Source organism: Vidua chalybeata, chromosome 18 (assembly GCF_026979565.1).
Source record: "Vidua chalybeata isolate OUT-0048 chromosome 18, bVidCha1 merged haplotype, whole genome shotgun sequence".
Lineage (NCBI taxonomy): Eukaryota > Metazoa > Chordata > Aves > Passeriformes > Viduidae > Vidua > Vidua chalybeata.
The window spans coordinates 9,230,024-9,257,306 of NC_071547.1; the positions used below are offsets into that span (position 1 = coordinate 9,230,024).

At 44.2% G+C, this 27,283-nt stretch overlaps 2 protein-coding genes across 4 annotated transcripts; both read right to left on the reverse strand.

Moving 5' to 3' along the window:
- Positions 1 to 1,494: 1,494 nt before the first annotated feature.
- Positions 1,495 to 8,740, reverse strand: YWHAH (tyrosine 3-monooxygenase/tryptophan 5-monooxygenase activation protein eta). The gene is made up of 2 exons (XM_053959758.1): positions 8,375 to 8,740; positions 1,495 to 2,914 (listed from the first exon to the last, which is right to left on the reverse strand). The coding sequence occupies exons 1-2, from the start codon at positions 8,459 to 8,461 to the stop codon at positions 2,258 to 2,260; spliced, it is 744 nt and encodes a 247-aa protein (XP_053815733.1). The 5' UTR covers positions 8,462 to 8,740; the 3' UTR covers positions 1,495 to 2,257.
- Positions 8,741 to 15,960: 7,220 nt separating this feature from the next.
- Positions 15,961 to 26,801, reverse strand: ANHX (anomalous homeobox). Of its 3 annotated transcripts, XM_053959864.1 has the most exons (9): positions 26,397 to 26,801; positions 25,655 to 25,779; positions 25,315 to 25,438; positions 24,250 to 24,436; positions 23,635 to 23,767; positions 23,083 to 23,384; positions 22,236 to 22,380; positions 18,787 to 18,874; positions 15,961 to 16,936 (listed from the first exon to the last, which is right to left on the reverse strand). In XM_053959864.1, the coding sequence occupies exons 1-9, from the start codon at positions 26,649 to 26,651 to the stop codon at positions 16,844 to 16,846; spliced, it is 1,452 nt and encodes a 483-aa protein (XP_053815839.1). In that variant the 5' UTR covers positions 26,652 to 26,801; the 3' UTR covers positions 15,961 to 16,843. The 3 variants fall into 3 exon arrangements, with proteins under 3 accessions (XP_053815839.1, XP_053815840.1, XP_053815838.1); XM_053959865.1 differs by lacking the exon at positions 22,236 to 22,380; XM_053959863.1 differs by lacking the exon at positions 15,961 to 16,936 and having other exon boundaries at positions 18,676 to 18,874.
- Between the last annotated feature and the right edge of the window lie 482 nt (positions 26,802 to 27,283).

Consider the following 27,283-nt stretch of genomic DNA (forward strand, 5'->3'; position numbering starts at 1 on the left):
AGATCAATGTAAGGATTACAAAACCGCATTTAGCAATCCCAGGGCCCAGGAAATGAAAAAGCTGCTGAAGTGTAAACAAGGATATGGATTGCACTGGAGCATTTGTTTTCTTGCTCCATAGAAAACTCTCTACTAGCTCCTACCAAAACACAACCACAAAAACATGCTCTGCATGTCATTGGCTCATTCACTGACAGCTGGAAAACACGGGAGAAGTATCTGCTTTCCTACTGGGACTCCAGTTCACTGCTACACAGCATCATTCTGCAGAATTGCTTTGCTCTCCACCTGGGATCCTATGCACCAGGGCAACAGCCAACCTTCAGCTGCCTGTCCAGAGAGGCCAGACCTGCTGACTCACTTGCAAACTAAATAATGCTCATGGTTTTGTGACAAAGGGTCTGCACAAGACAGTAACTAAAATGAGAAAGGACCCTTTGGCTTTTGAATTAAGAAAAAATACTAATAAAAAAGGTAACAAAAAGACAGGTACTTCTATCAACAGGGAAATGAAACCTACCAACTGGCAATATTTTATTAACCATCCAGAGCGTTTCTATGTAAAAAGGCAATCTTATGGCCAAGAGTTACCTTGGTTCCACGGGGGCAGTAGGAAGGTATGTAACTGTATTTTTACCTTTGTCAGATGTTGTGTTACTCTTTCAATTGTTGCCAATTTTACTGCTATAATAAAGCTAGAATTATCTCTAGGATGATTGAATACATAAATGCACACAAACCTACCATTAAAAATTCTAAAACTCTGGATACTTAAAAAGAACCAGTGCACTACTTTTAAAAAATATGAGCAGTCGTTGTGGGTAATTCTGACCAGCAATAATTATTTCTATAATTAAAAACTACCAGTTCTGATAAATGAGAACTTACATGACCTTTGAGCTAGCTCAGGTGCCAGTGGCAGTCTGGATACAGCTAACTTCTCCTGCTTCTGGGACATACCATGACAGAAGTGTCTACAGCACCAATAAAGGTACATGTACTCTAACTGTTGGGAGAAAACAAAAACCGTGTTAAGTTTGTGGACTAGATTTAAGTGAGCTAAATAGACAAAGGCAGTCTTCAGCAACAAGTATTGCTTCTGTTTGAAGCAGGTAAATATGAAATAGTTACTGGGGTACGCACATATAAAGCTGATTTGGTGATCAGCACTTCAGAGAAAGGGCTTAGAAGTTGCAAACACAAGTCTCTGCATTGATAGGGCAAGTTATGTGCTTCACAACTGTTCAGCAGCTCTTGTACTGAGCAAACAGTACACCTTGGGAAACTCCACATGAATAGAGGTGACCCCCACTGCAGGTGCTTTTGGGTTTTGTGGGTTTGGGTTTTCCTTCTTTCAGCACATTATGTTGTGTTTTTGTGTTGTTTAGCATGTGTCAACTTCTCATTAAACCTTTAATTAAAAATGTTTTAACCCATCAGTGATGTGTTAGATAACTCTATCTCTGCTCTGAACAAAAGACAGGACAGCTCATGTAGAGATAACATCCCTGAAGCAGCATTTTATTTTATTCATTTAATTCCAAAACATTTAATTTAGAAGTCTGGCTTCCCAGTCATCCATCTTAACATGGGCAAATATTGACATAGAGTTGTCAGAATACACAGACAACTAAACAGCCAAAGAGTTTACAAAAAATAAATTCATGATTCTTCAAAACAACTGCAAAAGGTTACAAGTATCAAAACTCTTAGGTAGATGCACTGCATTTAAAGAAACTGTGCACATAAGTTAGAGGCAAAAAAACCAAATTGCTACTGAAACCTCACATTTCAAACAGTTTATTGTAAACTGATGAACAGAGTTGTCATTTCACATCAGCTTAACTGTTTTGACTGAAAAAAATTTGGGGTGGCTAATTTACTTTGCATGCACAAAATGTACTGCTTAACAGAACTGTCAGCTCATTTCAAACGGAAAACTTTAGCTGGAATCTTGTTATCCTCAATCACTTTCCATTCTTCTTTCCCATATTTTCCAATCAACAGGCAAACTAAAAATGCCTCCTTCTGCACTGCTCAAGTGCAACTAAGATAAATAGGGCCAATAAGCCAATCAATCCATCAATGCCCATGAAGACTCATCTGAAACTGCTTCTTGATAAAGTGGACAGCAGATCTGAACAGCTGTACAATACAGATATGCTTAGCACTAGATATTTAGTGTGACTGTGGCAAGGAAATATTGGTGATGATGGGGATGGCCAAGTGGATGAAAGAGGGATCAGAGGAAAGCTTATTAATTATTGCCCTCTCCTGCTTCTTCATCCTGCTGATCACTCGTCCAGAGAGTGAGGTTATCTCGAAGTAACTGCATGATGAGAGTGGAGTCCTTGTAGGAATCCTCATTTAGTGTGTCCAGCTCTGCTATGGCATCATCAAAGGCTTGTTTGGCTAAAAGGCAGGCCTGCTCAGGGGCATTCTGGATTTCATAGTAGAACACTGAGAAATTGAGTGCCAGCCCAAGCCTAATGGGGTGAGTGGGCTGCATGTGCTCTTTGCTGATTTCAAAAGCCTCTTTATAGGCAGCTTCTGAGGCTTCCACGACACTGTTCTTCTTCTCTCCAGCAGCAACTTCTGCCAAATAGCGGTAGTAATCCCCCTTCATTTTCAGGTAAAAGACCTTGCTCTCATACTGGAAGTCATTGCAGTTCTTGATCAAGTATTTATCTAGGAGAGCCAAAACATCATTGCAGACTGTCTCAAGCTCCTTTTCTATCTTCTCCCTATAGGCTTTAACCTTCTCCAGCTTCTTCTCATTCCCATCTGCCATAGTCTTCTGCTCTATGCTGCTGATGACGCGCCAGGAGGACCGTCTAGCTCCGACTACATTCTTGTAGGCTACAGACAGCAGGTTTCTATCCTCATTTGAGAGGGGCTCATTCAGCTCAGTTACCTGAAAATACAGACAAAGAGCAAATTTAAAGGGTTTGCCTTAGAGAAGAGTGTGCAAACTTCCTTCAATACTTTCATCATGAAGTGCAAGATTCAAAATTTCTTCTAGAACGCAAAACTCCTTCTAGACAGGAGTAACTTTATAACATTGAAAGTTTAAACTGTTCTGCAGTCAGGACTTAAAAGAAAGAAATCCCCATAGTTTTGAAGCAATAGAAGGGGTATTTAGAAGCCATTGCAAAGAACATTCACTGAATAAAACTGAGTCAAACTTGTGTAACAGAGAAGCAATCACAGAGGAAGTCTCAGGTTTTTCAGGAAGTCTGCTGTAATTATACAGACTTCACACTTAGTGATGAACTTAAATATACCTAGAACACCAGTTTTTTGAATCTGGAGCACAGCAGTGACACTGGAAGCTGATGCAATTCTCCCATTTCTGTGTCTCCTGCTGCTTGCTTCCATTTGACAGCAGAGATGGAAGCACTGCAGTCATTAAGCTCTGCACAGCACAAATGGAATTAGTGTTTCATGGTATCTTTCAGACACATAGTGAGTGATTATACAGTGTAATACAAATTTACCCTGATTTCTGCCAAGTGGCTGCAGACAAATTCCAGAGATAGGACGTGAAAGAAACTGCATAGAAATAGGACAGCAAATCAGAAATGAAGCCATGATCAACTTTGAACTGCTACTTCAAAAAGCTGAGATAGAAGGATAATACTTCTAATACTGTATATTTAGGCCTATTTCACTTGATGATTTAATTCAGGCTATCAGACTCATGGTCACTTGAAATCATTCTATTTTTTAAAATGTATACGCATGAAATTAAACTCAAAGGAATTAGGATGAAAAATGTAACTCCTCTACCTTAAGCATATTGCTTTAAAAGTAGTCACTAGAATGCGAAGGATATTTAATTTGGTGTGAAAATAAACTTGTTCTTGCTCAGACACTGTTAAAATCATTAACTATTTCTTTTTAAAAACGTGCACATTTACACTGTTTTACAGGCACCAGAGTGTTCACAGCCAAATACTTACATACTACAAACAATCAAGTCACAAATATTTACACTATTCTGAGACTGCTGGTGTAGGCAGTGAACCTTTTGACAAATGTGCTTATTTCCAGATCCAAAAAAATACTTTACATGAATTATAAACTCTTACAGTAAGAGAGAACTTACTTTCAAATATAGGTTTTGTTCTTAAAATTTATTAAGTCAATTAGTTTTATCTCCAAAATTACTTTTTCACAGTTCAGGAACCTGAACTCCCAAAATTCACAGCTCTGCTTGTCCTAATAGAATTAGAGGCAGCCTATAGAGGATGAAATGCACAAGAATAAACTCTTATGACATCTTCAGAATCTTCATCATAGCTCCCAATCAATATTTTCCTCAACAATCTCCACCACAACCTACCTAAATCTTCTCTAGTAAATATATTAACAGTTTCACTGTTTAGTGACCAAAATGGGAGCATATAAAAGGAATCCTGACTATAACCCTGGAACTCCTAACTCCACATGCTAATGAGTGTGGCAGTACTCCATCAGCTCAGAAATTACTTCTGTGTGTGGTCCCACATAGGCCATACACCAAGCTGAGCTCTTTTCACAGAGAAAACAATGGAAAACACCCCAAAGTGAATGTTCCACAATGGAGAGCAGATCCACGACCTGACCCAGGTCAGTGGCCTGTGATTATATGGTTCTGTCAGCCAGAGCACATCACTCAGCTAGAGCCAGTTCTGAACCAAAATGCAAAAATGACTGTACCTGAGCCAGTATAAAGTCACGTTAAATTAGTAAAACTTGCCTGATACAAAGTTATGCAGTCCATCATTGGGGAACAAATAGAAATCAGACTAATGAATTTAAATCAGATCAACTTCTTGTATCATGAGGTTTCAGAGCTCTATACCAAGAACTGGAAGTTCTATAGCTACAGGTGCCCCAGAGAAGGCCATGAGGAAGTCATCTCCCAGCAGGGGAGAGCACTGCTTACATTAAAGACAACTCATTCCCCTCTCCTACACAAACAACACTTCATTAACCCCAAACCAGTCACTCAGGGATAGGTACTGAAAATATAGAATATCCCACTTTTAAAGTCCAGTTATATATACAGATAAAGCCTACATAACAAACTAAACCTCAAGCTATTTTGTTTCAAAAACTTTAGTTCAATACTTAAATTTATTTCATGATGTAGTATTTCTCACATGACTAATTTTAAAATTCTGTATCTCAGATCACCCACGTTACCAATTTTAAAAAGTAAATTATTTTTTACCATTATGTAGCTATATTGGAAAAGCAACATAAATCAATAGAGGTCCTAAGCACTACCTCTTAGGATTAATACTGTCCAAAAACCAAAAGGCTTACACAGCTACAATTTTTCACGGTTTCTGGAATTATCTAAACCAAAGGGTACTCAATGCTGTAATCTCAGGATGCTGAAACATTTGTTGCATCAACTGAGAACCTTTCACACTTACACCCAAAGCATCTTTCTCCAGTGTGTTGAGAAGCAATTCTGTACCTACCGTGTAAGCTTTATTTGAAACAGCTGGAATCCTGGAGCAGCATTTAATGCAATGGGAATACCATGCCCCATGGAAGAATGCCATTTAAATATGACTGTATTTGCTATTAAAATGACTTTAATAGTTACAAATTACTGGGTTTAGTAAACTAAACCCAATTATTTGTAACAGCAACTATTTCATTTTCCTCTCCTGTTTACACATTACAATTGAAAATACTGGAATTCTTCCATTAAAAAAAAAAAAAGTTTTCAACAACAAAAAATTGTATTGAGCAGTAAATTCCTAAGCTACAACTGCTACTTGGTCTAGCTTCTTTCTTTATAGAAGAATTGATGGGAATAAAAAATAAATGTTTCTCCAGCTTTATACTGACAGATGAAACGGCAGTCTAGTCATTCTCCAGTGGCAGAGTCAAAAATCAGGCAAATACACTTTCACTAAAACAAGCATTTGTTACTTTATGTTTCTGAAGTAACTACCATGCTGTTGGCTAAATTCTGTATTGTAAAGTGTAATAATATCTAAAACTGAAATTAATTGTTCAGATTTCAGTTTACACTGAAAGCACACTACTTTCATATAGCACCTTTAAAAAGTATCAGATGTGTAACAATCAGAGATTTTGTAGAAAAAAAAATAAAATAAACTTTTCAAATCAAGATATCCTGGAGAATAGATTTCTGAATTAGAATACTGATTTCCTTCCTTTTGGAGGAAGTCTAAATTCTCTGGATTGTAAGATTACTTCAGTATTAACCTCTATATGGATTAAAAGGTCTCTGAATTATCTCTCAGTTATTTGCAGTCACTGAAACAGAAGTATGAACTGTGAGGACAGCCAGCCCTCAGAGCATTCCACAGATTATGCTCAGACCTTCAAAATCAACTTCAACACTGAAGAGCATTCTCGAAATTGCTGTGTTGGAGTGAACATCTGTGAAAGCCAAATAACCAACAGATGCTACATCACAGATATGCAACAGTATATGAACAGCTCTAAGTAAGGGGACTGTTGCTTTTAAGCTCAGATTGCATTTTGTATTTCAAGACTCCACTTACTTACAAAGTGTTCTCGAGCTCCCAATTACATGATCACACAACGGATTTACGAGCAGAAGTGGCAGTACTGATGAGAACACCACAGCTCCAGGTGAATCAAAATTTCCATCACAATTAGAACAGTTTGAAGACAATTAGACATACACACTAGTTGTAAGTACTTTATTTACACATTTCCTGAAGCAAAGCAACTGTGTTCTCATGGTTTCACATGTGCCCAGAGACCATACATACACTGTAGGTCTGCAGTTCTTTGAGACATATAAAGCTTCCTACTAGCAACAACTAGAAATTGTCTTCTTGAGCAGTGTATTTTAGCGGGTTCTCTATTTCATCTTTAAAATTACCAACTGAAAGAAGAGCTGTTACCATTACATTATTTGTATCAAGAACTCTAGGGATAGAATTGTAAATACACCTTATTTTAACATCTTGTGGCTCTGGTATTGAGATACTCAAAAGTATCACTGTTTTAGAACTGGACTGGTTGTAATATTTATTATAACATAATAGCATAAAAGCAGCAAAATTAGTGTCTTTTTACTGCCCTCATTTAAGGGAGGTGTCATTCTTACAACAAAAATGTAGACTCCATTTGAAGCTGCTCTTTTTCAAACTAAAATCATCTCGTGCCTTCAAACAGCAGAACTCTCGAGAGAAACAGTTCCTCTTGGGGCCTTTGGTGTTCACAGAGGACAGATCAGCAAGAACAAACCAATTGTAATTGATATGGAAAGACACTGCTAAGCATCCAGTGGCACTAACGTTACCCATAACATTCGGATCGTGTGAATGCTTTGTTTTCAAAAAAGGGATTAGACATAATAGGTTTGATCATTCTACAATTTTATTATGCATCGGTACAATCAGATCAGTACAAATAATTTCATTGCTTAGTTCTGAAAGGACCAAAGTTGCAAACGTAACATTGTTTAAACACATTTCAGTATTCAACAGGGTACGGAATGCACTGAGAAACTGTTACCCTACAAAGAAGAGGCAAAAAGGCAACGTTAAAGCTCGGGAAATGCTCCTGGAACAGGGGGTAGCTTTCACACCTGGACGCAGCTACTATCTTTGATAGTGAGTGGTGCTAGTGAGTGAGACCTCTATTCGTGTCTTTTACGGCGAGGCAAAAGAAACGTCTAGAAGAGGAAGGGGCTCCTCTCGCTGTATCCCCAGACAGCCCCCGCCGCAGTGCCCATCCCACAGGACCAGCGCCTCCAAACGCTGGCGGATGCCCAGAAGGGGAGATGCACCCCAAGGTGAAACCCACCACCCCGTCGGGGTGGAAGGGAGGTGGGCGAGGATGGGCCCCATGTGTAACAGAGAAGGAATGCACAGCGTTCCCGCCGCGAGGAGAGGCGGGCGGCATTCAAATGGCCGCACTGCGAGCCCGATTGGCGCGGTGGGGAGACGGAGAGGAGGGCATGGGGACAGCCACACCCCCGGGGCAGGGACAGCCGGGGAGCGGGAGGGCTGCGAGACAGCCTTTACGGGGGAACGGGGAGAATGGCGGGGGGGAAGGAAACAGATTTTGAAAGGGGGTCCTAGGTCCGGTTTGGACCGGCTACTCTTTGTCTCATCTCTGCCGAAGGCAGGTAGTACTGGGCACCGCCCCACACGGCGGCGAGGTGTCCCGGCGGGATGGTCTGGCTCCTGCTCCCGCCCTCCTTTCTTCACCGCGACGGGTGGGACCCGGCGGCTCGCATCCTCCCCGGACCCAACCCCGCCTCGCACCAGCCCGCACTTCCTTTCCCTCCCTCCCCCGCCACTACTCCCCTACACACACCTCCCCGAGTACGCCCCACGGCCGCCACGCTACCGGCCCCACTCACCGACTTCATGGCCGAGGCCATGTCATCGTATCTCTCCGCCTGCTCGGCCAGGCGGGCTCTCTGCAGCAGCTGCTCTCGGTCCCCCATGGCCGCTTCCGTGGTGGCTGCCGGGCTGGGCTCTGCGCGCCCCTGAGAGAGAGCGGAAGGCGGGCGGGGATGTGCGGCTGGGCGCGCACGGGTGGCGGGAGCAGGAACCGTAAGCGGAGCCGCCCGCTGGGCTGTGCCGGGCTGAGCTGGGCTGTGCCGGGCTGAGCTGAGCCGGGCTGAGCTGAGCTGGCCGCCGCTCCCTCGCCCGCCGGCCGCGCTCCCGGACCGACCGCGGCGTGTGCGGCTCGGAGCCTCGCGCTGCTGCCGCCGCCCGCGCCTGCGCGCCGGGAAGGCAACGAGGGGGCGGAGCCGCGGTGCTGCAGGGGAGGGGAGGGGGCGCCGCTCCCCCGCGCTCTATTTCTAGGTGACGTCACTTGCTATAAATAGCCATCGCGGGGCGCCGGCCGCGGGCCGCGCGTGCGCGCTGGGAGTGCTGCATTTTCCTGCTGCAAAGGTGGAGGTGGGCGGGGGGCGCGGGCACTGCGGGACGGGGCACGGGACGGGCTTGGACACCGCCGCCGCCTCCGCCTCGCCAGCCCTGCCGGGCCCCGGCAGGGGCGCGGGCGGGACACGGCTGTCTGACCGCGGGTCGGGGTGACCACGCTCCGCGTTCACGTGTGCGACCCTGCCCAGCCCATGGCTGCTTTGTACGGCCGCAGCCTGCGGTAGTGCCACGGTTGTGCCTCTTTCGGGGAATTAAGTGTATCTCGCATCCCGGCTGCCTTGAAACAGCCCGAGTTGTGGGGGTGGTACCACGGACCAATTCTACTACCTTACCTAAGAGATGCAGCTAAATTCAATTTTACTACGTATTTTAATGTGTAATAGTCAAGCTCCTCTTTCATAGATTGATAGACTACCATTCTTACATAAAAATTATCTCAAGGTAAGAACCTTGCACAAACAACGAACTGCTGCTGGTGACCACAGAAACGCTGGGAGGCACGTTACTCATCTCTTAGAATAAATCATAGATTAACTTTTCCCATTCAACCCTGGCCAGCATTTAAACATGCCTGCACCGCTGAAGGTACGGGGAGCTGCCGTGCAGCTGAGTGAAAGGTTCGCTCACCAGCAGAGAGTTCAGCACCAGAGCACCTGTGGCAATTGAAGCTCACATCTGTCCTCACCCCCAAAGACAAGGAAAGGCAGTCCATTAGCACGCCCGGGAAGCAGGGACACGGCTGCTCTCGCTCCTCCCGATGCTCTCCACTACCCTCGGTACTCTCACACTACTTCAAATGAGTCAATGCAGTCCCTTGTGTCAGACAAAAGTTTTTAGCCTTAACTCTAATGCTGCTGGCTTTTGTGCATTAAACCCTAATGCCAGTTAAAATAAATGCTGCCGTTTTTAAAGGGATTAGATGAATATTGCTGTCTTGTTAAAAGACATAAATAAATATGACAAATAAGAATATAGTTATATGCAATAAGGCATGAAAGATAAAACTTAGCAAGTTATAAACTGATTGCCAGAACATTCTGGAAACAGCCCTTGCAGTAGTGTGAAGCACATACACCACTGTGCATGCATCCCAGCAAGCCAAATGTGGCTTTTTCCTACTGGGATTTTCACTGTTTTCACTGTTTCTAAGAGAAGGCAGTGACATCCAAAACCTGAACAGAATGGATCCCAAGCATCAGTTCAATTTATTATCATAATTATTTTAAAATTTGCATTGATTTTACCTTAGAATAAATGTTTAGGTATAGACAGCAAAGATGTGATTTTGAAAACATATCATTCCATGAAAAAATACAAATTTTAATGCATCTGACCCTTAGGCAAGAGTAGTGATAGATGTGCCAATCCTCCTTGCCTAGCTCACTTCAGTTGGGAACCTTTGCAGTTGTAATAATTTCTCAGTAGAGATTAGTCAGTTTGCAAAGCATTCCAACAGCTCTGAAAATATGTAGGGTTTACCAGCAGCTTTCTAGTCTTGTACAGCAGCTTCAGACTCCCCAGGGAAATGGATCACAAAGTATTTTTAAAATGAGTTATTCACCCACTGAACCAATCTGCATTAATCTGCCAAATATATGTGGATATATCTACACATGCACAAAACATTCTCATTAAATGCTTTGATTTCCTTAATTGAGGCTTCTGTAAAACAGCTATTTCTCAGTCTAAAGCATCTCAAAAATTCCTAACCTTGAATCTACGAGGTCATGTGTAACCTCACTGCTCTAAAACCAGATACACATCTAAAATCAACAGTTTCAAGAAAAAGTGCTAAAACAAGGCAATGTTGTGTGCAGCATTTCCACAGTCTGACTGTAACCTAAAGAAAGGGAAGAGATTGCATTTCACATTCAAGGTCTGGGGGAGAGTACCTATATTCTCCTGTGCATAGAGTGCCTAGTGCTCTGGATCTTCATCCTCAGTAGTGGCTCCACATTTCCACAGAGGTACAAATAAACAGAAATTAGAGCTCACAGAGTGAGTTTTATAATCTTCTACAATATTTATGAGTCACAATGTCTTAAAACAAAAATGGAAAGAAAAGGAAAAATCAGCAGGTCTTTTATTAGAGTGGGGTGTAAGCAGTGTAAGCCTGACTGTGGTTCCCCTGCTGAGCTCAGATGCCAGGCATCATTCCATGATTCCCATCAAAGCTCAGGAATACTGCTCTCATGAGGCAGGACTGAGAATTGTTCGCAAAGTGACCACACCCAGCAAGAATTTGTAGATGGAGAAATTTATGGCGCTGAAAATTGCACTATGACCTAAGGCAGTGGCTCTGCTCCACAGGCATATCTGATTATTGGACAGCACCCATGTTCCATAAATAGCTTCTGCTGAAATGCCATTCCAGTTCAGTGCTCACTCGCACAGGGGCACTGGGGACACCACAGCTGTCTCAGAGGGTGTCTCCCCAGTGCTGATGTTTAGCTGCAGGGACACGGGTGAAGAGGCAACACCACAAGGAAACCACCGTGTGCCATTCCCAGGCTTTCACCACAGTGGAAAACCTCCCCTTTTGTTGTCCTGGAAGCACTGAGGGAGCACACGCATTTCGTGCCACTCTTTCCGAGAGTCATGGAACTACAGCAGTGCTGCTACAAAGTTCCTGCCACTAACATCCTCCTGACCCCTGGAGAAAATTATCTTCCCTTTCCTTTCTGCAGCAAGGAAATGTTTTATTTAGGGAACTGCTAAATGATGAAAGTCTTGGGGACAAGATACTGAAAAACAGAGAGAGAAAAGAGAAACCACCCACTGGTGGGGGAGGTTAACCAGCTTCCACATCACAGCAAATGAAGTAGAGACAACTGTGGAAGAGAAAGAGATGGAGTTTGTTAACATCTGGTCTTGGAAATATTTGTGACTGGCCCTTACATGGAGTATGATGCTCAGATAGTGCTGTAAGGACAAATTCTTCCAGAGGCTTAGAACTATCTGCAATTTTTATTGTTAGAATTCTAGCAGCACATTCCCCCAGTAAAGAGGGGTGAGATAAATGTACATCAGGATAGATGGTGTAACCAGCGACAAGATCAGAGCACGAGATAGCAGTGGGTGTAGCTGTAGTGTGATGATTCTCTCCCAAACCACAAGGGACTGTAATTTCAGTGACATACTTCTAGCCAAGCCATACACCACAGTTTAACAAGCCTCGAGGCTGTCACAGTGTGTGAAAATATTCTACTCTTTGTCATATTTCAATTTCATATTAATCTTGAATCACTCTCACAGAACCTCCCTCATAACTCAAGGGTAAATCCTAGAATGAAGAAAGATGACACTGCCTGAGTGCTGCTCAGCAGCAGCAACAGGGCTCATGCCATGCATTGTGGTGAAGTACATTGTGTATCTATTAACCTACATGGGAAGAACCTTAAAACAGAAGGGTACTGATTTGTACAAAACCTGTGAAGCTCTTGCTCCCTCATGGGAAAGGGTAGGTCTGTACCCCAAAGCCTATTTGGGATCACTGCAGTGTATTTAATACCATTCAGTATTCACACACAGTAGCCTTTTGCATGTTCAAAATCCTGTGCAGACACAAGCTGATAAACCCTCAGAACTCTCTGGCAAAATGTGCTATCTTCCAGCACCTGCTCATTTCAGAGTCCAGTGAGGAAACAGCACTATATCTGAATAAAAGATGATGGCAGTTTTTCCTTGCCAGAATGATTCAGGGATATGCACAGGGGGTTGTCAAGCATGCTCAGTTGTGGGGGTTCCTTTAAGTGGCGAGAACACAGTAGCTAATTGAAAGCAGCTTTAACTCCTCATGAGCTCACTCCTCAGACTACAATGTTTGCTAGTCCTGCCCAGGTAGAAGAATGCAGTTTTACTCTTTATATAATGAGGGGAAAGTAACCAGAATTCACAAGCTTCAACAGGAAAACATGAAAAAGCCTCCTTATCAGTAGCTGCCACCAGAGCACCATTTTGAAAAGAGACTCTACAGGTAAGAGGAAAAAGAAACAACCTGTGTTAAGAAAATACTGGAAATAAAAGAACAATATGAACACAAAATAACTCAATCCTACGATTTCTGGAACCTCCCCAAAAGACACCTCATGCTGAGCATAAACAAGGACTCCGCATCAACAGCCACATTTAAAAAATAAGACCAGATCTGTCTTAACAACTGAATTTTTACTGCCCTTCAACCTTTACCAAAGTGGATTAGTTTGACTTAGAACTGGATTAAATCCCACTGAAAATGATTGATCTGAAACAATGACCTTTCACTGTAGAACATAACATGAAAGACTTTGGGGATAAGACTAATGAAGTGCAGAGATAAAACAAAATGCCTTTGCCGACATTTTCAAAAGTGGCCTCTTATTCTGGGTGCCCTACTTGAGTCACTGCACAGTGTTCGTTTCCTCTAAAATGAGGCCCCAAGAAAGGTGAGCCAGGCATCCAGAAGGAGAGACTGCCTGAAAACACTTTTTTGCAGCTGTGTCTCCCAGCATTTGTCCCGAGTGGGTGTTGGATGCACCAGTGACTGTGACAGTAAGCAGAACTGCCAAAGGGACTGCAAGCAGGAAAAGCTGCTGCTCACATCCTCCATCCCCTGTAGCAATGACATGGATTTGTTCAGGGAAGTTTTCATGGCAGCTGCTGTGCAGGACCTCCACACAGCCATTTCCACAGCACGCTTCCAGGGCAGAACCACCCTCAGCCCCTGACCTTGCCAGGCTCAGGGCTGTCTGCTGAACTGCCAAGAGAAAAGCTACCTGTAGCAGCAGCGCTGGAAAACATGGATGCTGCCTATTGGGAAAGTGTTCCTTTCACCTCAGGGAGGGCCAAGTAACAGAACTTCTGAAAGTGCTCCTAGATTTCCATCCCCTTTCTGTGACCAATCAACACATACAGGCACTGTACTTTGGGCCCTTACATGCATTTTAAGATAAAAATAACTTCGGTTTTTTTTCTATCTAGGGCAAGCTCCTTCCTTTGCAAGGCCAAGACATGTGGAGGAGGAGGAATGACAACAGCAGGTACAGCACATTCAGCTCAGGGCAGGTCAGCCACGTGCTCAGCGTGCTTCCAAGTACAGCTCCAAGGAAGAACAACATAAACACAATCAGAGCTTGCTACAGATGGTAGGATAGGGAAAGCAGAACATGATGGGGACACAAATCACATCTAGGAAACCAGAACGAGGTAAGACACAAATTGAACAAATTGCTACCCCAGTGTGAATACAATGGAAAGAACTCCACTAGGCTCTCCTTGAAAGACTAACTCCAGCCAGGAGCACAGGCAGAGGTCATAAGCAGTACTGGCATTCAGCCAGATTCACTTGTTCTCTTCCCCTACTGCAAGGCCAGGCACCCCCTCTGTTCTGGCTCATGGATGGGGAAGCAGCACCCCACCCCTGAATCCTGCTCAGCCCCCTGGAACCCAGCATGGCCAAGTCCTGTGAGATCATCTGCAGGCACCACTTGCAAATTCCTGTCCAAATGCAACTAGCTCCTCAAAAGTGCTTTGTGCAGGTTCAATATCTAGGTGACATGGGGCAATAGTGGGCCAAAATACACTGCACTTCAACCACTTGAATTTACATCTCTTAAAGGGAAATACTTTAATTTGCTTGATTTTACATATCAAACTTTGAATTGTCTAACATTAATTTACAGAAAAGTAATAAGTTATTTCACCTGGGAAAAGACCTAGAAAATTCAGTTGTCCTCCAGAGAGCAACTGTACCAAATTCAGAAATTAAATTCATTAAGTATAAGAGAAAAGGCCTTAATTCTGCTTTAGCTGAAAATACTTTTTCAGATTTAAGTTTGGAAAAGAGACTTGTTGTTCTAGCACTCCTGATGAATTTTGTGAATTGAGCCTCTTCTTTTTAACTAAAAACTCAAAACAGTTGTGTTCTTGAACTATTTTTAAAACTTACAAGGTCTTAGGACACTGGTGTTGTTAATGTGGTAGAACAAAGGTCATTTATATGCCATGCCAAAATACCTGCATTCCCTAGCACGGGTTGCTTTCTTAGAAAAGAACCTACATAGAATGACAGCTATCTAAAATTTCTATAAAGGTAATGCTAATCTAATATTATCTCTCCTGACAGGAAACAGAACTAAGTATTTGAAAGGAACTGAAAATATATCTCATTGTAAGAGAGGTGTCATTCCTCTTTACTCCAATACATCTTCAACAGCAGGGAAGTGTAACCTCCCTGGCTTTCATTCACATGTATCATGTACCATGTATCACTGGCTGCCTAAATCAGAGTCATTGTAGTGACATGTCATCAGCAGGGATGAAAATTAAAGTACCTTATTTAGGATCTCAGACAGCAGCCCAGCAAGATCCAGTGGGAATTTTGCTATGGGGCTGCTGTCTCTGTACGGAGCCGCGTCGCTGGCAGGCTCCTGACCGTGTCGCGTCTCCGTTCCAGCGCAGAAGGGACGGTGACAGCGCCTGGAGAAGGGGTTTGCAGGAGGCGCGGCGGCGGCCCCGGTGCATCGCCCTCCCCTCAGGGCTCCCGCCGCTCCCTCAGCCTCAGTCCCCCCGCCCCGCGCGCCTCCTGAGGAGCCGCGCGCGCCCCGCTGTTGCTATGGCTCGGCGGGAGGCAGCAGCCAATCAGAGCGCGGCAGGATATATCTGTCGCTGTTGCCAACGGCCGCGAACCAATGGGAAGGCGGCGGCGCGCGGCCCGAGGGCCAATGGAAAGGCGGCGGCGGGCGGCGGGAACAGCCCCGGGCGGAGGGGAGTGGGCGGGCGGTGGCCGGGCTGTGAGGGCAGGGCGGGCTCGTCCCTCACGGGTGTTCGTGCGGGCCTTACAAGCCCGGCATCTTTGCTCACTGTAGAAATGCCCGGATTCACTCACGGCCCGGCTGTTTACGGCAATAAACAATAACGTGTGTGACCTTTCCAAGCACCGCTGTTCCAAACACAAACAAGAAAGGGGTTATTCCTAGTGAGAGCCACCAAAATAATGGAGGCTTCAGGCTCTCAGCACCCGCAAGTGTTCCCAGGGCAGCTGGTCCTGCGTTGTAATACATAATTGCCATGTGAAAATTATCACTTCACATCCTTACCTTGAAAGAAATGAACTCTGGAGAAACAGTAAGTGAAAATCTTTACTTAAAAACTTTGTAACAAAAGGTAAGGGAGGCGTCTTCTTCCTCTATCTCTAGGCTAGAGGTTTGGCAATGGGGACCCATTATACAATACAGATTCTTTTAAAAACAGTAACACTTCAAGAAAATACCAAAAAAACCCACCCTATAACTTGCAGAAGTAGTTTTAAACCTGCATGAAAGGCCTGACATGCTCCTTCTTGTATTAAACACCAATACAATGGCATGCCCTAGCACTGAAAATTCTGCCGTGTGTCAGTTTGTGTCACCTGTGGCACTACGGAGGATGGAACACTCCAGCAGTTACACCCTGCAGTACAACAGGAAGGCAGGGATAAGAAATAGCAGTATTACCAACACTTAGCTGAGACCTTATTTTCCAGTCCTGGAAAAAGGTTATCCAATATCCACTGCAAGGCAATGTAACCAAATTTTACTCCTTTGAGCACAGGAGCTTCATTTACCTTCATGATGCAACCAAGGACTCGGATCTGGCCAGTGCTATTATTAGATCTATGTTACTGCCATAGAACCAGTGCCATGATAATTTTAACATTTACAGTGCAGCTTCAGACAGCTCCAGGAAAAACCTACAGTTCACAGTGCACCTTTGCTTTCTTCTATCCTTTGCAAAATTCTTAATAAAACTGTAACTAAACCAAACTTTGTAACCATTGAAAACACCTCCATCCTTCTCCCTCACTCTATTCCTCTCCCTGTCAGACTCCTATTAAAAAAAAAAAAAAAAAAAGGAAAAAAAAGAAGCAATGGGGTATTTCCTGGGGAACTGCAGACACATGGAGTGGCTCTGCAGGCAGGTCACATCCGTCCACTGTCAGAAAACTCACAGAGCAGGCATGCTGCCTGGAACATGTCGTTGGTTAGCGAGTCAACAACTGGATCCTCCACGACCTGAAAGACATGGGAAGGAACCAAAGCCTCACTAGGTATGATTTTAACACAGTTGGTTATGGTGGCAGAGCTCCTTTGGGCAGAGGGCAGCACAAGGTGTGCCATGGCAGGGAATGGCACAAAGGCCTGCCTCCCCTCCAAGTTCAGGTAGAGTAATCCATCAGTGGGTGTAGAAGTGATGAGCACAATCCGTGCCCAATCCAACTCCCAGGAATTCAGAGCAGAGCAATTCCTTTTGCTTTGCCCTAGGCTTTGGCTCCTATAAAAGCCAGTAATTGACAGAGGGTAAGACAGGAATTAAATAATTAAGTGATATCCTGAACAAGGGAGCTCTGCTCAGGGAGAGAAAGAAATATCTCCAAAATTAATTAACTTTTTGTTTGTTTGCTCGCTTTCATTTTATTCTCATTTTGATTCTAACAGGATGCATGACCTACAAAAAAAAAAATAGTCATGTGGACAAAAGGTTTTTATCTGCACCTCTGTAGTTCAAGCATAGAAGCCAAATATCTGCTTATTCTTGCCACAAGCCCAGAGTAAGTTGATTCAGCAAGAAGCAAAGTGCCCAGGAAGTCTGTAGAATGCTGTAAAATCATTTACCCATTCAAGCTCTTCCTTTTCATAGAGCACACACTAAAATATTGCAAAAACTGCTTTTCTGAATTCTTGAACTGAGTAATTATTACAAAGATTTGAAGATGTCCCATTTGACACCTACAAGCATCACTCAGTATCTTGCTCCCAGCCCATAGTGTACTGAGTGTCATGTTTCTTCACCACTGCAAAAATCAGTGCAAGGATGCAGAACAGCAAGATGAAAACTAGCTAGAGACAGCCTGCTCTGGGAATCTTAGAAAAGGCTCATTCATTATTAATGCCCAAAGCTCTCCTTCTCGTCTGGCTTACATTATGGCTGGTAAAAAGGCCACTTTCCAAGATACAGATCTTTATATTGATGCTTTCAGAGGCTCAAAAGAGGTTCTGTTACTGCCCTCAGAGCTGCAGCCACTTCTCATAATGAGGCCAGCAGATAAGGGTCCTGCTTTTTGTAATCTCTATTGAAAAGGTTTTCCCCAGCACCTCACACTGAGAGGGAAACAGCCATGGATGCTGACTGACTGTTAGACCAGCACCTGTGAAGCCAAAAAACACATCAGTGTACAGCTTAGATAGGGCTTTCTTGGGTCCTATTTTTAGGTAACAATTCAGAGATGTGCTCCCATCCCCTTGAAAGCACAAGATTTCTAACTTGTATTCTCTACTGCCTTGAAGTCCCCATCAGAAGGCATGCAGACTGCACTCATAGCATGGAACTACCTTCTTTATCCTGGCCAGTAATCACACTGCTCTGTATACTGCTGTCAGCCATCTCAGAACAGTGCAAAATCCCTTTTCCTCAACAATAACACAGACTTGCAAATGAAAATTACATTAAACATTTTAAGAGATCTGAGAGAACAGAGTCAAACTGTGAAACAGCTTAGAGGGGAGGACCTCAAGCAGCCATCTTTGTGTGATTGTTCTATAGGTGAGCCCTCCATTGCTGAAAATTTAAATAATACTTTGGATATGCAGAGGATCTTTTGGCCACCACTTCAATGACATGTTTAGTAAAATTAGGGTCTGACTAGCAATTCAAATAGGAAAAAACAAAACCACCTTTCCTTCTATTATCTGCTGGGTGTTAGCCAGGGAATGCCCAGCTTGCTCTGAACTGGACTTCAGAAGCTATGCTTAGATCAAACATATTTCATACTAAATATGATATGAGATTTCACATCTCCTCTGAGAGAGCTGCAGGGGATCGTGTGTACAGAGCTCCTTTCTCTGAACCTTAGGTGTGTTCTTACCTGGCTTTGTCCCAGGGCTTGGCTTTCTTCCACACAGGGTGCAGAAACAGGTGGGCACTGAGGCTTGCCAAAAACAGTCTGAGAGGAACTGGAAAAAAAAAATTGTATTTGTATTTATGCTCTATTTACCACTTACTGTAATGTTTTGAAGCAGGACAAGAGGGGCTGTTGGCAAGACTGTTCATTTGATAGGGTTCTGTTTTCTACACACCTGTCCCATTTCTCAAAATTGTTATGGCCTGAAAATACAGGTTCTGCAGTGCGAAGACTGCCCTGACCAGGAGCAGTGTACAGGGAATCACATCTCAATTTGCAACTTTCCTTCTGCCCCAAAACACTCTCCATAAACAAGGAGGTGTTTACCAAAGCTCCTGGAACATGTTTTAAAAGCTGAGACCTTAAGAGTCAAAATATATGGCTTTAGACAAAGACACAACATTGGCTACACTTCTGCTACGGCTTTCCAAGGCCACCAGTGGAGTCTGGGGACACAGCTTCCCCATCCACACTCCCCTGGAGGCTCTGCCAGCCTCTCAAAACAGATCAGTCTGTGGGCACTGGGTCAAGTAGCAGGCACTGGGTACTCAAGAATGGGGTGTTCTCTCCCATCATCACCAACTCAAAAGTCTCTCTAATGCAACAACAGTGCCCATACCACCACCAGGAATAGCAAGGTGTGAGTGTCCATACGGGCCCAGACAAGAGATGCCCAATAGGAGAGTACAAGAAAAAAGTAGAACCAACAGGATAAGTGTCAAGTTGCCCTTCCTTGGAATGTTCCCCAGGTTCCAGCAACCAGCCTTGGGACTCCTCTGCTGGAAGCTGCATTCAGAGTCACAACTCCTAATGACAAATGAGCTCAACTCCCTCTCCCACCCTCTCAAGAATTTGTTTCATGCTTTTTTACAGCCCACTTACACCGACACGCACAGTGCCCTTAGCAACGAGTTCTGCAACTCAGTTATGCAACATGCCAAAAAGTAGCCTCTGTTGGTGGGTTTGGGACTTGCTGCCTGCCCGTGTCAGGATGCTGGGCTGTCCAGAGGGGAGAGCCCAACTGCAGGAGGATTCCCAGCACTCTGATCTGGTATCCCAGAAATGCAAGCAGAAGCTGTAAGCTGCCATGAACATCTCGGCACTGACATCTTCTAAATCAATATGCTGGCTCATAAATGCAGAATGCCTTGTTCCATAGAGCTCAGTGTGCTTTTCTTTCTGAAATGGAAGGCACGAGATTTCCACTCTGCAAGAACCATTAGCTGGGCTACATTCCACCAGTCCCGACTTGCAGAGTGAAGAGGATACACCACCACTCTCTGTAAAGGGGAGCATCTGTTTGGTGTCCCACGGGGACTTCCAGTCCGCTTGCTGGATCAAACCCTCCTCTCAGGCAGCAGAAGCAGATGGAGACAGTCAGCTTCCAGCCTGGTTCCCTCTCACACTCCCACCTCACAGCCCTGTAGATCAGAAGAGGTTTGGACACAGCCCAGGTGCGTAGGAGTGGCTGTAAAAAGCCCATGAAAGAAATCAACAGGAATTGTTCTGATAAGCTTTGAGGCCACATCCTTTCCAGGTGAGCATTTTTAAAAATGAGACAAGCAGATTAAGGGTCCTTTGGCTGACTTGTATCTCTATCCCAGTGCTCAGGAAGCAAGGAGAGCATAACACTGAGTCCACTCCAGATAGGTGATCTTGGCTAAATAGTTTCCTTCTCTTTGTATTACTCTTACCTCTAAAACCAGGATAACATCACTGCCCTGTCCTTTGAGGACAGCAACACTCATTTGCCTTGATCAGACAGTTTGATCTCTTGCCCTCCTGAGTCCCCAGAGGAATGATGCTCATTGCACCATGACTGCTCAAGAGGACTCTGGTAAGAATACTCTTCTCTAACCCCTGACTCTGTTAGAGGGCTCTGCCTTATTATACAGGTGATCCTCACTGACTGAACAGTGATCTTACCCAAGACTACCCACATGAGCTCTCCTGGCTCCCTAGAGAGAAACTGCAAAATGAAATTACAGCCTAAGCATCACTTACTTCTGAAAAAGATTGATGCTCCATAGCATTCATGGAATTTTGAGGAGGTCAAGGTTTTGGGGGGACCTGGACCCAGCCACTAAACAATGTTTACAAATAGGGTTCAAATAACTATGTCCTCAACCAAAAGGTGCCAACAAAGCAGCAAGTCCTGCCCCTCACAGGAATATGATAAAAGGGTGTGTGGATGCCTGGCACACTGACATACCCAACAAGGAGACATTCACCATAGATTTCTTCTACTGGCAGAACATATTTTAAAAATAAACATGATCTCACTCCAGAGTCAGAACATGAAATTTTAAATTGAGCCAAAATATTGCCAGCAAGCCTTGCTGATCTTTCATGATCTTTAGCCACTGCTTAAAACTCTGAATCCTAAAATTCAGCCTGACGTTTACAATGCCTGACCTGGGTTCTCCCCAGCAATTCAGAGCAAGGAGTCTGACATGAATGTGAACAAGGCACCAGGCCAAGTGAGAAACAGGGGTAAAAGGCAGAAACGTTTTCTGCAGGAAACTGGGGCCAAAGCCTCACCAATCTTAATCTCCAGTGAATCACTGCATTTACTTGTTGTTTAACAAGCCACAAAGCCTTCTGTGCCTCTGCTTCCTCATTTTTAAAGTGGGAATAAAGCTTCTTCTACTTCCCTTTTTGACATACTGACTATGTCATGCTGGCACAAATACTGGTCAGTGTCAAGCAGAAGGGTTATAAAATGAGGCTGCTGCTCCTGCTCTGTCTTACAGATCAGTAAATTAAAGGAAGCCCATAATGTCTGGCAGTGTTTATTTTTATGTAACATTATGGAAGTTGTATAACATATGGAAAATGGCATGAATTTTTGTTGTTTTGCGTTCTCTGAATTTATCTCCATTCCCAGAGAAAACCTGAAATCTGAAACCTTTGTTATAGGTGGAAAACAAAGAGAGAACAGTGCCTGTCTTTCCATCTTCCAATTTGGAAAGCTTGCACTATGGAATAATCTTGTCATGATGTTGTGAAGCTACAAAAACTATTTTAGGATTAAGTACAGGCCCTACCAACCCAGCCCATAGAACCAACAGAACCAGTCCTCACTGGATCAGTACAGGTCATGCTTTTCTGCCAAAACCAAGCAAGTAGTTCAGAAACTGAACCTGCCTAAAAAACAGGGGGTCATATCTTCTCTGATTAGGCTGGTTCCAAATCTCCTTTGTGCCACACACACACATGTACACTTAGACAAGATTACCCATGCACAGATATAAATGCTGGCAAAGAAGGATGGACACAAGGAGAAGCAGTCCCTGGGAATGAGCTGTGTCACTATTTCTGCAACTCTCTTCAACAGGGTATCAAGACATAGCTGGACTCTGCATCATTTTTATTCCTGCCTTTAGGCAGCCCTGTGCTTTCCCTCCTTTTACCTGTGAAGAATAGATCCCAGGGTCCCTAGCTGTCCTCCTCTAAGGATTAAGCTTTCATCCTTTAAATCTGACTGCTGAATGATTCTTTCTGAACTGGCTTCAACACAGCCACCTTGAGGGACTGTGCTCAAGGGAACTCTGATACCTGCCGAAGTAAATGCTCGTATTAAACACAAGTACAGATACAGATAACATGGCCCCAACCTCTGACCCAGCTATTCCTTCTCTCCTTGCTCCACATTCACCAGAGCCTGGGTGAATGGCAGTTACAGCCCTTCCTGCTCTACAGACATACAGCAAAAGCAAGTGGACATCACTTATGCATCCTATCAAGCCTATTCTGAAGAACAGGGAGAAGAAAAGAGATGGTGGGAATGCTGAACAAGACTGGACAGGAAGAAGACAAAGAGAAAGAGAGAAAAAATAGCAAGAGGGAGAGGAAAGTGAAAACATGTGCTTGAAGACAAGCACCATGTCACAGTTAAGTTCCCAGACTTTTCTCAGGCAATATCTTAATGATGACAGGCATTAAAAACCCAGAAGCTTGCAAAAGCGCAAGGTAAACAGACAACACCTGGAGGGACTCTCTCAATGGAAACACTAAAAGGAATCCACCACTATCTTATGGAAGTGGTTGCAGGTTAGGGAAAAGAGTAGGTAAGAATGTCTGCTTCAACACCTTAAATCAACAGATTTTCTCACTGAACTATGGAAGTAAAACTCCAAAGCTCCAAATAAGCCCTGCTCTCCTTCATCAGGACACTTAAGTGAGCAAAGGTGTTTACAGCAATGAGAAGAGAAGCTTGGAAAATCTTAAGGTCAACAATCTGGGTGCAGTTTTACTAACCTTCTACACCTGGGGTCCACAGAGAGCCAGAGACTCCTCTGGTGCTGTAAGGGGCCCACCACATGGGCAGCCAATAATTCACAGAGGGAAGGGACTCATAAGAGTTCAGGACAAAGCTCCCCTGCCAGGGGCTGGCAGCAGCCCTGCTCATTGCTTCTCCAGGCAGCAGCACAGGAGAGCCAAAGCAGGTTCCTGGTTCCATCACAGCCTCAGTGCCAAAAGGTACAGGATGTTCACCGCTGTGAGTGGTGAACAAAGCCATGCTTGTTCCAGCTTCATACAGCTCAGGGCTCTGCATACAGCTGCAATGATGGAGAAAATGAATCAGCCAGACACATTGCTTTGCCAAAAGGGACCCCCAAGCTAAACCTCTGAATCCTGCCCTCCACTGCTGGGAGATGAACTGCTCTGACTGGACATGGAACATTTCCATCAGTGGTGGCAAGGCTCCCAAGTGATGTCCCCAAGAAACCGACATAGAAGTCAGTTCCGTGAATAAGTTTAATTGTTGCTTCATTTCTGAACTGTCACTGTAAAGATGCTATACATCACCTGGATTCCAGCATCTTTAAATATGTTCCTTCAGGAGGCTTATACAGAGGTGCAGCTGACTGCTCCCATCCTGGCTCACAGGGCATGTGGGTTATCTCTATTTGCTCAGGGCTGATGCCTGCACGAGATCCATCTGAAAGGTTCAGGCCAGGCAGGTGAAACAATGTTAATGGTTACTCTAAAAGGCAACAAAACAAGTCCAATCTGCCAAATGCAGCAAGATCCCCTGTGTTCCCTGTGACTGAAGTTTGGTCAAGTGTCTGTGGAAGGACATGGAAATACTGGGTTTTCCTGGAGTACACTGCCCTGATTCCAGATTCTGAGAGCTAAAACCTGCTGCTTCCCATGTATTTGCTTTCATTTGGTGCCTCCTTAAAGCCAGGCATCTCTTTTCACCTGTTGTTGTACAGGCGTGAGCAACGTCTGCTCCTCTGGACTGACAGCCTGGAGCCAAGCAATGAGGCACTCCACTGCAGCAGAGTCCTCCAGCATCCACTTGATCCATCAGCACATAGTGCTGTTCTGAAGAAGCAATATCCTTCCCTTCCTGAGGGAATTTAAAATTGATTTTCACCTCTCTGGACCACATCCTGAACCCATTAGGAAGAGACAAACCTGCAGCTTGTGGAGTGTCGGATCCTTTATCCCGTGGCTCATTTCTGTGGGAAGCCAAAGCCCTCTCAGGACATGAACTGTTGAGCTCTTCCATATGAAGGAGGCGGGATTTTTGACGTCGTCGATAATTTGCAAACCAATTATAGACCTGGATTGGCTGCAGGTTCATGGCCCGAGCCAATTCCTCCTGCAAACCCAGGCGCAGGGAGAAATCAAAGGAAAAGAAATCACATCCAAATGATCAAGCATTTCCCTTCAGTTCCAAAAGCAGTCCAGCAAAAGACCTTCCAAAGCCAGAGATATTTACTTCCCTAGGTCTCCAATAGGCCTAGTGGATCCGATTGAGGAGACCATTTTATAAAATCAGAGTTGATAGAAAACACAAATTCCACCCTGCACTCCCAGACAATTTGTTTGCTAAGGAAGCTACTGATATTCTATACTGCTCACCAGATAATGCTCTCACCAAACCATGCTCTTCCCACAGAATGACAGCTTCAAAGAGGCGACATCAAAGTCTGAAGCCCTCACCTAGCAAGGTAGTGATCAACAGTGCTTGTTGATTTAAGTCACACATCTCTTCCATTACAAATCTGTCCCCGTCCAAAGAAGGTAGATCCATGCATACACCAACACAGCCTATTGTGTTATCACATCAAATTACCAGCATTTGAAACGTCAGCACAAAATATGTTCTGGTGAACAAAGTGCAATTTTATATAGGCTGTTACTCAGTCAAGTCAGAACTATTTATCATTGTAATAGAGCTCTGCTGCTGTTTGGCTGCCTATGCGCAATCATTACAAAATTAAAACTGTTAAAAACCCAGTGAGGAATTTATTACCCCTCAACTTTTTGTCCACAGCAAGAGAAATTACTTAGCATGAACCTGATGATTTTTTAAAGAGACATTTATGGAAAGATCAAGTATGAGGAATCCCAGCCCCAATGAGCCATTTGAAAACAAGGATTTAGAAATTAAACCAGTTATAGACTCTTGATCTCAGTGTCCTGCTTTTCTGTGACAAAGAGACTTGATTGGAAGTATCCCTAGCATATCCCTACCCGCTGTTTCTTGTCTGGATTTGCTGTCACCTCTGCAGCAAACTTGTACAGGTGCTGGCGTACTTCTTCTGAATAGTTTCGATTCTTCAAACCTTCAGGACAAAGGGAAATAGGTGGAGGATTCCTGTACACAGGAGAAAATGGGATTAAAAAGGACCCAAAAGGAATAATTCACATTGATGGGAATTTTCTCACATTGCCACAAGTGGTCAAAATACCACGAAAAACCAAGCTCCAAGAAGTAGCATCTTGAGGTGTAAAACCAGCCCCTATATCTGTAGCCCCTGCATCTGGAAACTACAGAAAAAAAAAATATCTTGATTTCCCCACTATGCAGTACCTCTTCCTGCAACGGAATTTCTGCAGTGGTGTCAGAACATCTGTCTGGTGTTTCTCCATAACCCTCTGGTAGTGAATCTCATGCCAAAGTTGCACCAGTTCTTCCTTCTCTTCTGCCTTGCAATACTAAAACAAAACTGTGCGTAAGCAAACCTTTCCAGAGAGTCACTCAGACCATGTATAAAGGAGAAAACCCTCAACAGAAATGTACTCAGGGATTCCTGCTGGTATGACAGAGCTACTAGCATTATCTAAGCATATGGCTCGCTGTACCTTCCCTCATGTACACAGGGAGTTGCCTAATTCCTTCTTTTCCTCTGGTGAAAAGGTCTACATTACCAGATCTAGAGGCCAAAAATCCCTCACCTTGAATGGGACCATCCAACCTTCCTCATATATTCCCACCCTGCCAAGCCCCCTAATCTTGGGTTTCTCAACACTTCTATGTCCTGAGCCCTAAGACTGTGAAAAACTCCAAGAACCACCACAGCAGAACAAAAACCCTGCTACAACCAACCCCATAATGACCCAGTTAACTTTCTCCCCTTGGCTGATTAACTCTAAGTGCCTGCAGTACAGGCTTTGGCGGGTCAGCAATGTGCACTTATTGCCTTCCATTGCCTTAAACAAGCTGGAAGTGCTCCATCTGCTGCGGTTTAGGTACTTCTGCACTAACAGCTCTAACTGCCGTTTTTCTAACATGGCTTTTTGTTTCCATGAAGAACTGAAGAATACATCCCTACCTCCAGGAGTCTGCAGGCTGCATCATGTTGCCCTTTATGGATATGAACAGACACACAAGCCCGGACAACATGGATGTTAGTAAGAAAATCTCTCTTGTTCTTGCATTCCATCATGGCGTCAACCAACTTCTCCAGACTAGGAGAAGAGCTCTGGAGCTCCCGGCAAAGCTGTCCTGCTAGATCCAACAGCTTGGTGGGTGGGGGATGCTCATTTTCATTCATCTTTAACATGGCCATGAACTGCTTCATCGTCATGTCCTGTTGGAAGCTTTTTCTATGCAATGCACAAAGTTGTGGTTAGATAAAAATTCTATCTCCTATTTTTAGCTTCTATGGTATGCTTTTCTTTTTTCTTTTCTTTTTTTTTTTTTAAGGAAAGAAATTCACCGTGCTGTTAAAAGCAGCCTAAGGACCTCAAAATGCTTAAAATAAAACAAGGCCTAAAGAAGCCCTGAAAAGCTAAACACCTGGTTTGCAGTTGAGGAAACTGAGTTCAGAAAGACACATTAAACTTTCCCCAAAACTCAGAGACTAGCTCTAGAGTTTACATCCACTGCTTACAGGTTAAAACTACCACAACATTAAGTCCAGAGACATTCAGATGAAATTAATTTGCTGAAATTTCTCCAAAATGGCACGTGACAGGCCCGGGCAGACCGCAGTTACTGTAAAATGTAAAACCCTCGTCGGGGCTGTTTCTCGCCCGTTTTCCTGGGAAAAGGACGCCGGTGCGATTCCCCGCACCCTTGGGCCAACTCCAGCCCTCCCCCCGGGCAAAACGGGGAGAAGCTGGGAAACAGCTGCGAAGTGCAGGAGCTGCAGGCGGCAGCCCCTTCTGCCACCTCCCGCAGCGAGGTGACGGTCCCTGCAGCCGCCCCGCTCCCGAT

What these genes read in the sequence shown, in the direction of transcription:
- YWHAH (XM_053959758.1), bottom strand. Translation starts at nt 8,461, where the DNA reads ATGGGGGACCGAGAGCAGCTGCTGCAGAGAGCCCGCCTGGCCGAGCAG. An exon ending in TGGCCTCGGCCATGAAGTCG is followed by an intron (nt 2,915 to 8,374) that starts GTGAGTGGGGCC and finishes CTGTATTTTCAG; the next exon opens with GTAACTGAGCTGAATGAGCC.
- ANHX (XM_053959863.1), bottom strand. Translation starts at nt 26,651, where the DNA reads ATGACGATGAAGCAGTTCATGGCCATGTTAAAGATGAATGAAAATGAG. An exon ending in TTAAAGATGCTGGAATCCAG is followed by an intron (nt 23,385 to 23,634) that starts GTGATGTATAGC and finishes CCATCATTGCAG; the next exon opens with CTGTATGCAGAGCCCTGAGC. An exon ending in GTGGACCCCAGGTGTAGAAG is followed by an intron (nt 22,381 to 23,082) that starts GTTAGTAAAACT and finishes TTACTTCGGCAG; the next exon opens with GTATCAGAGTTCCCTTGAGC.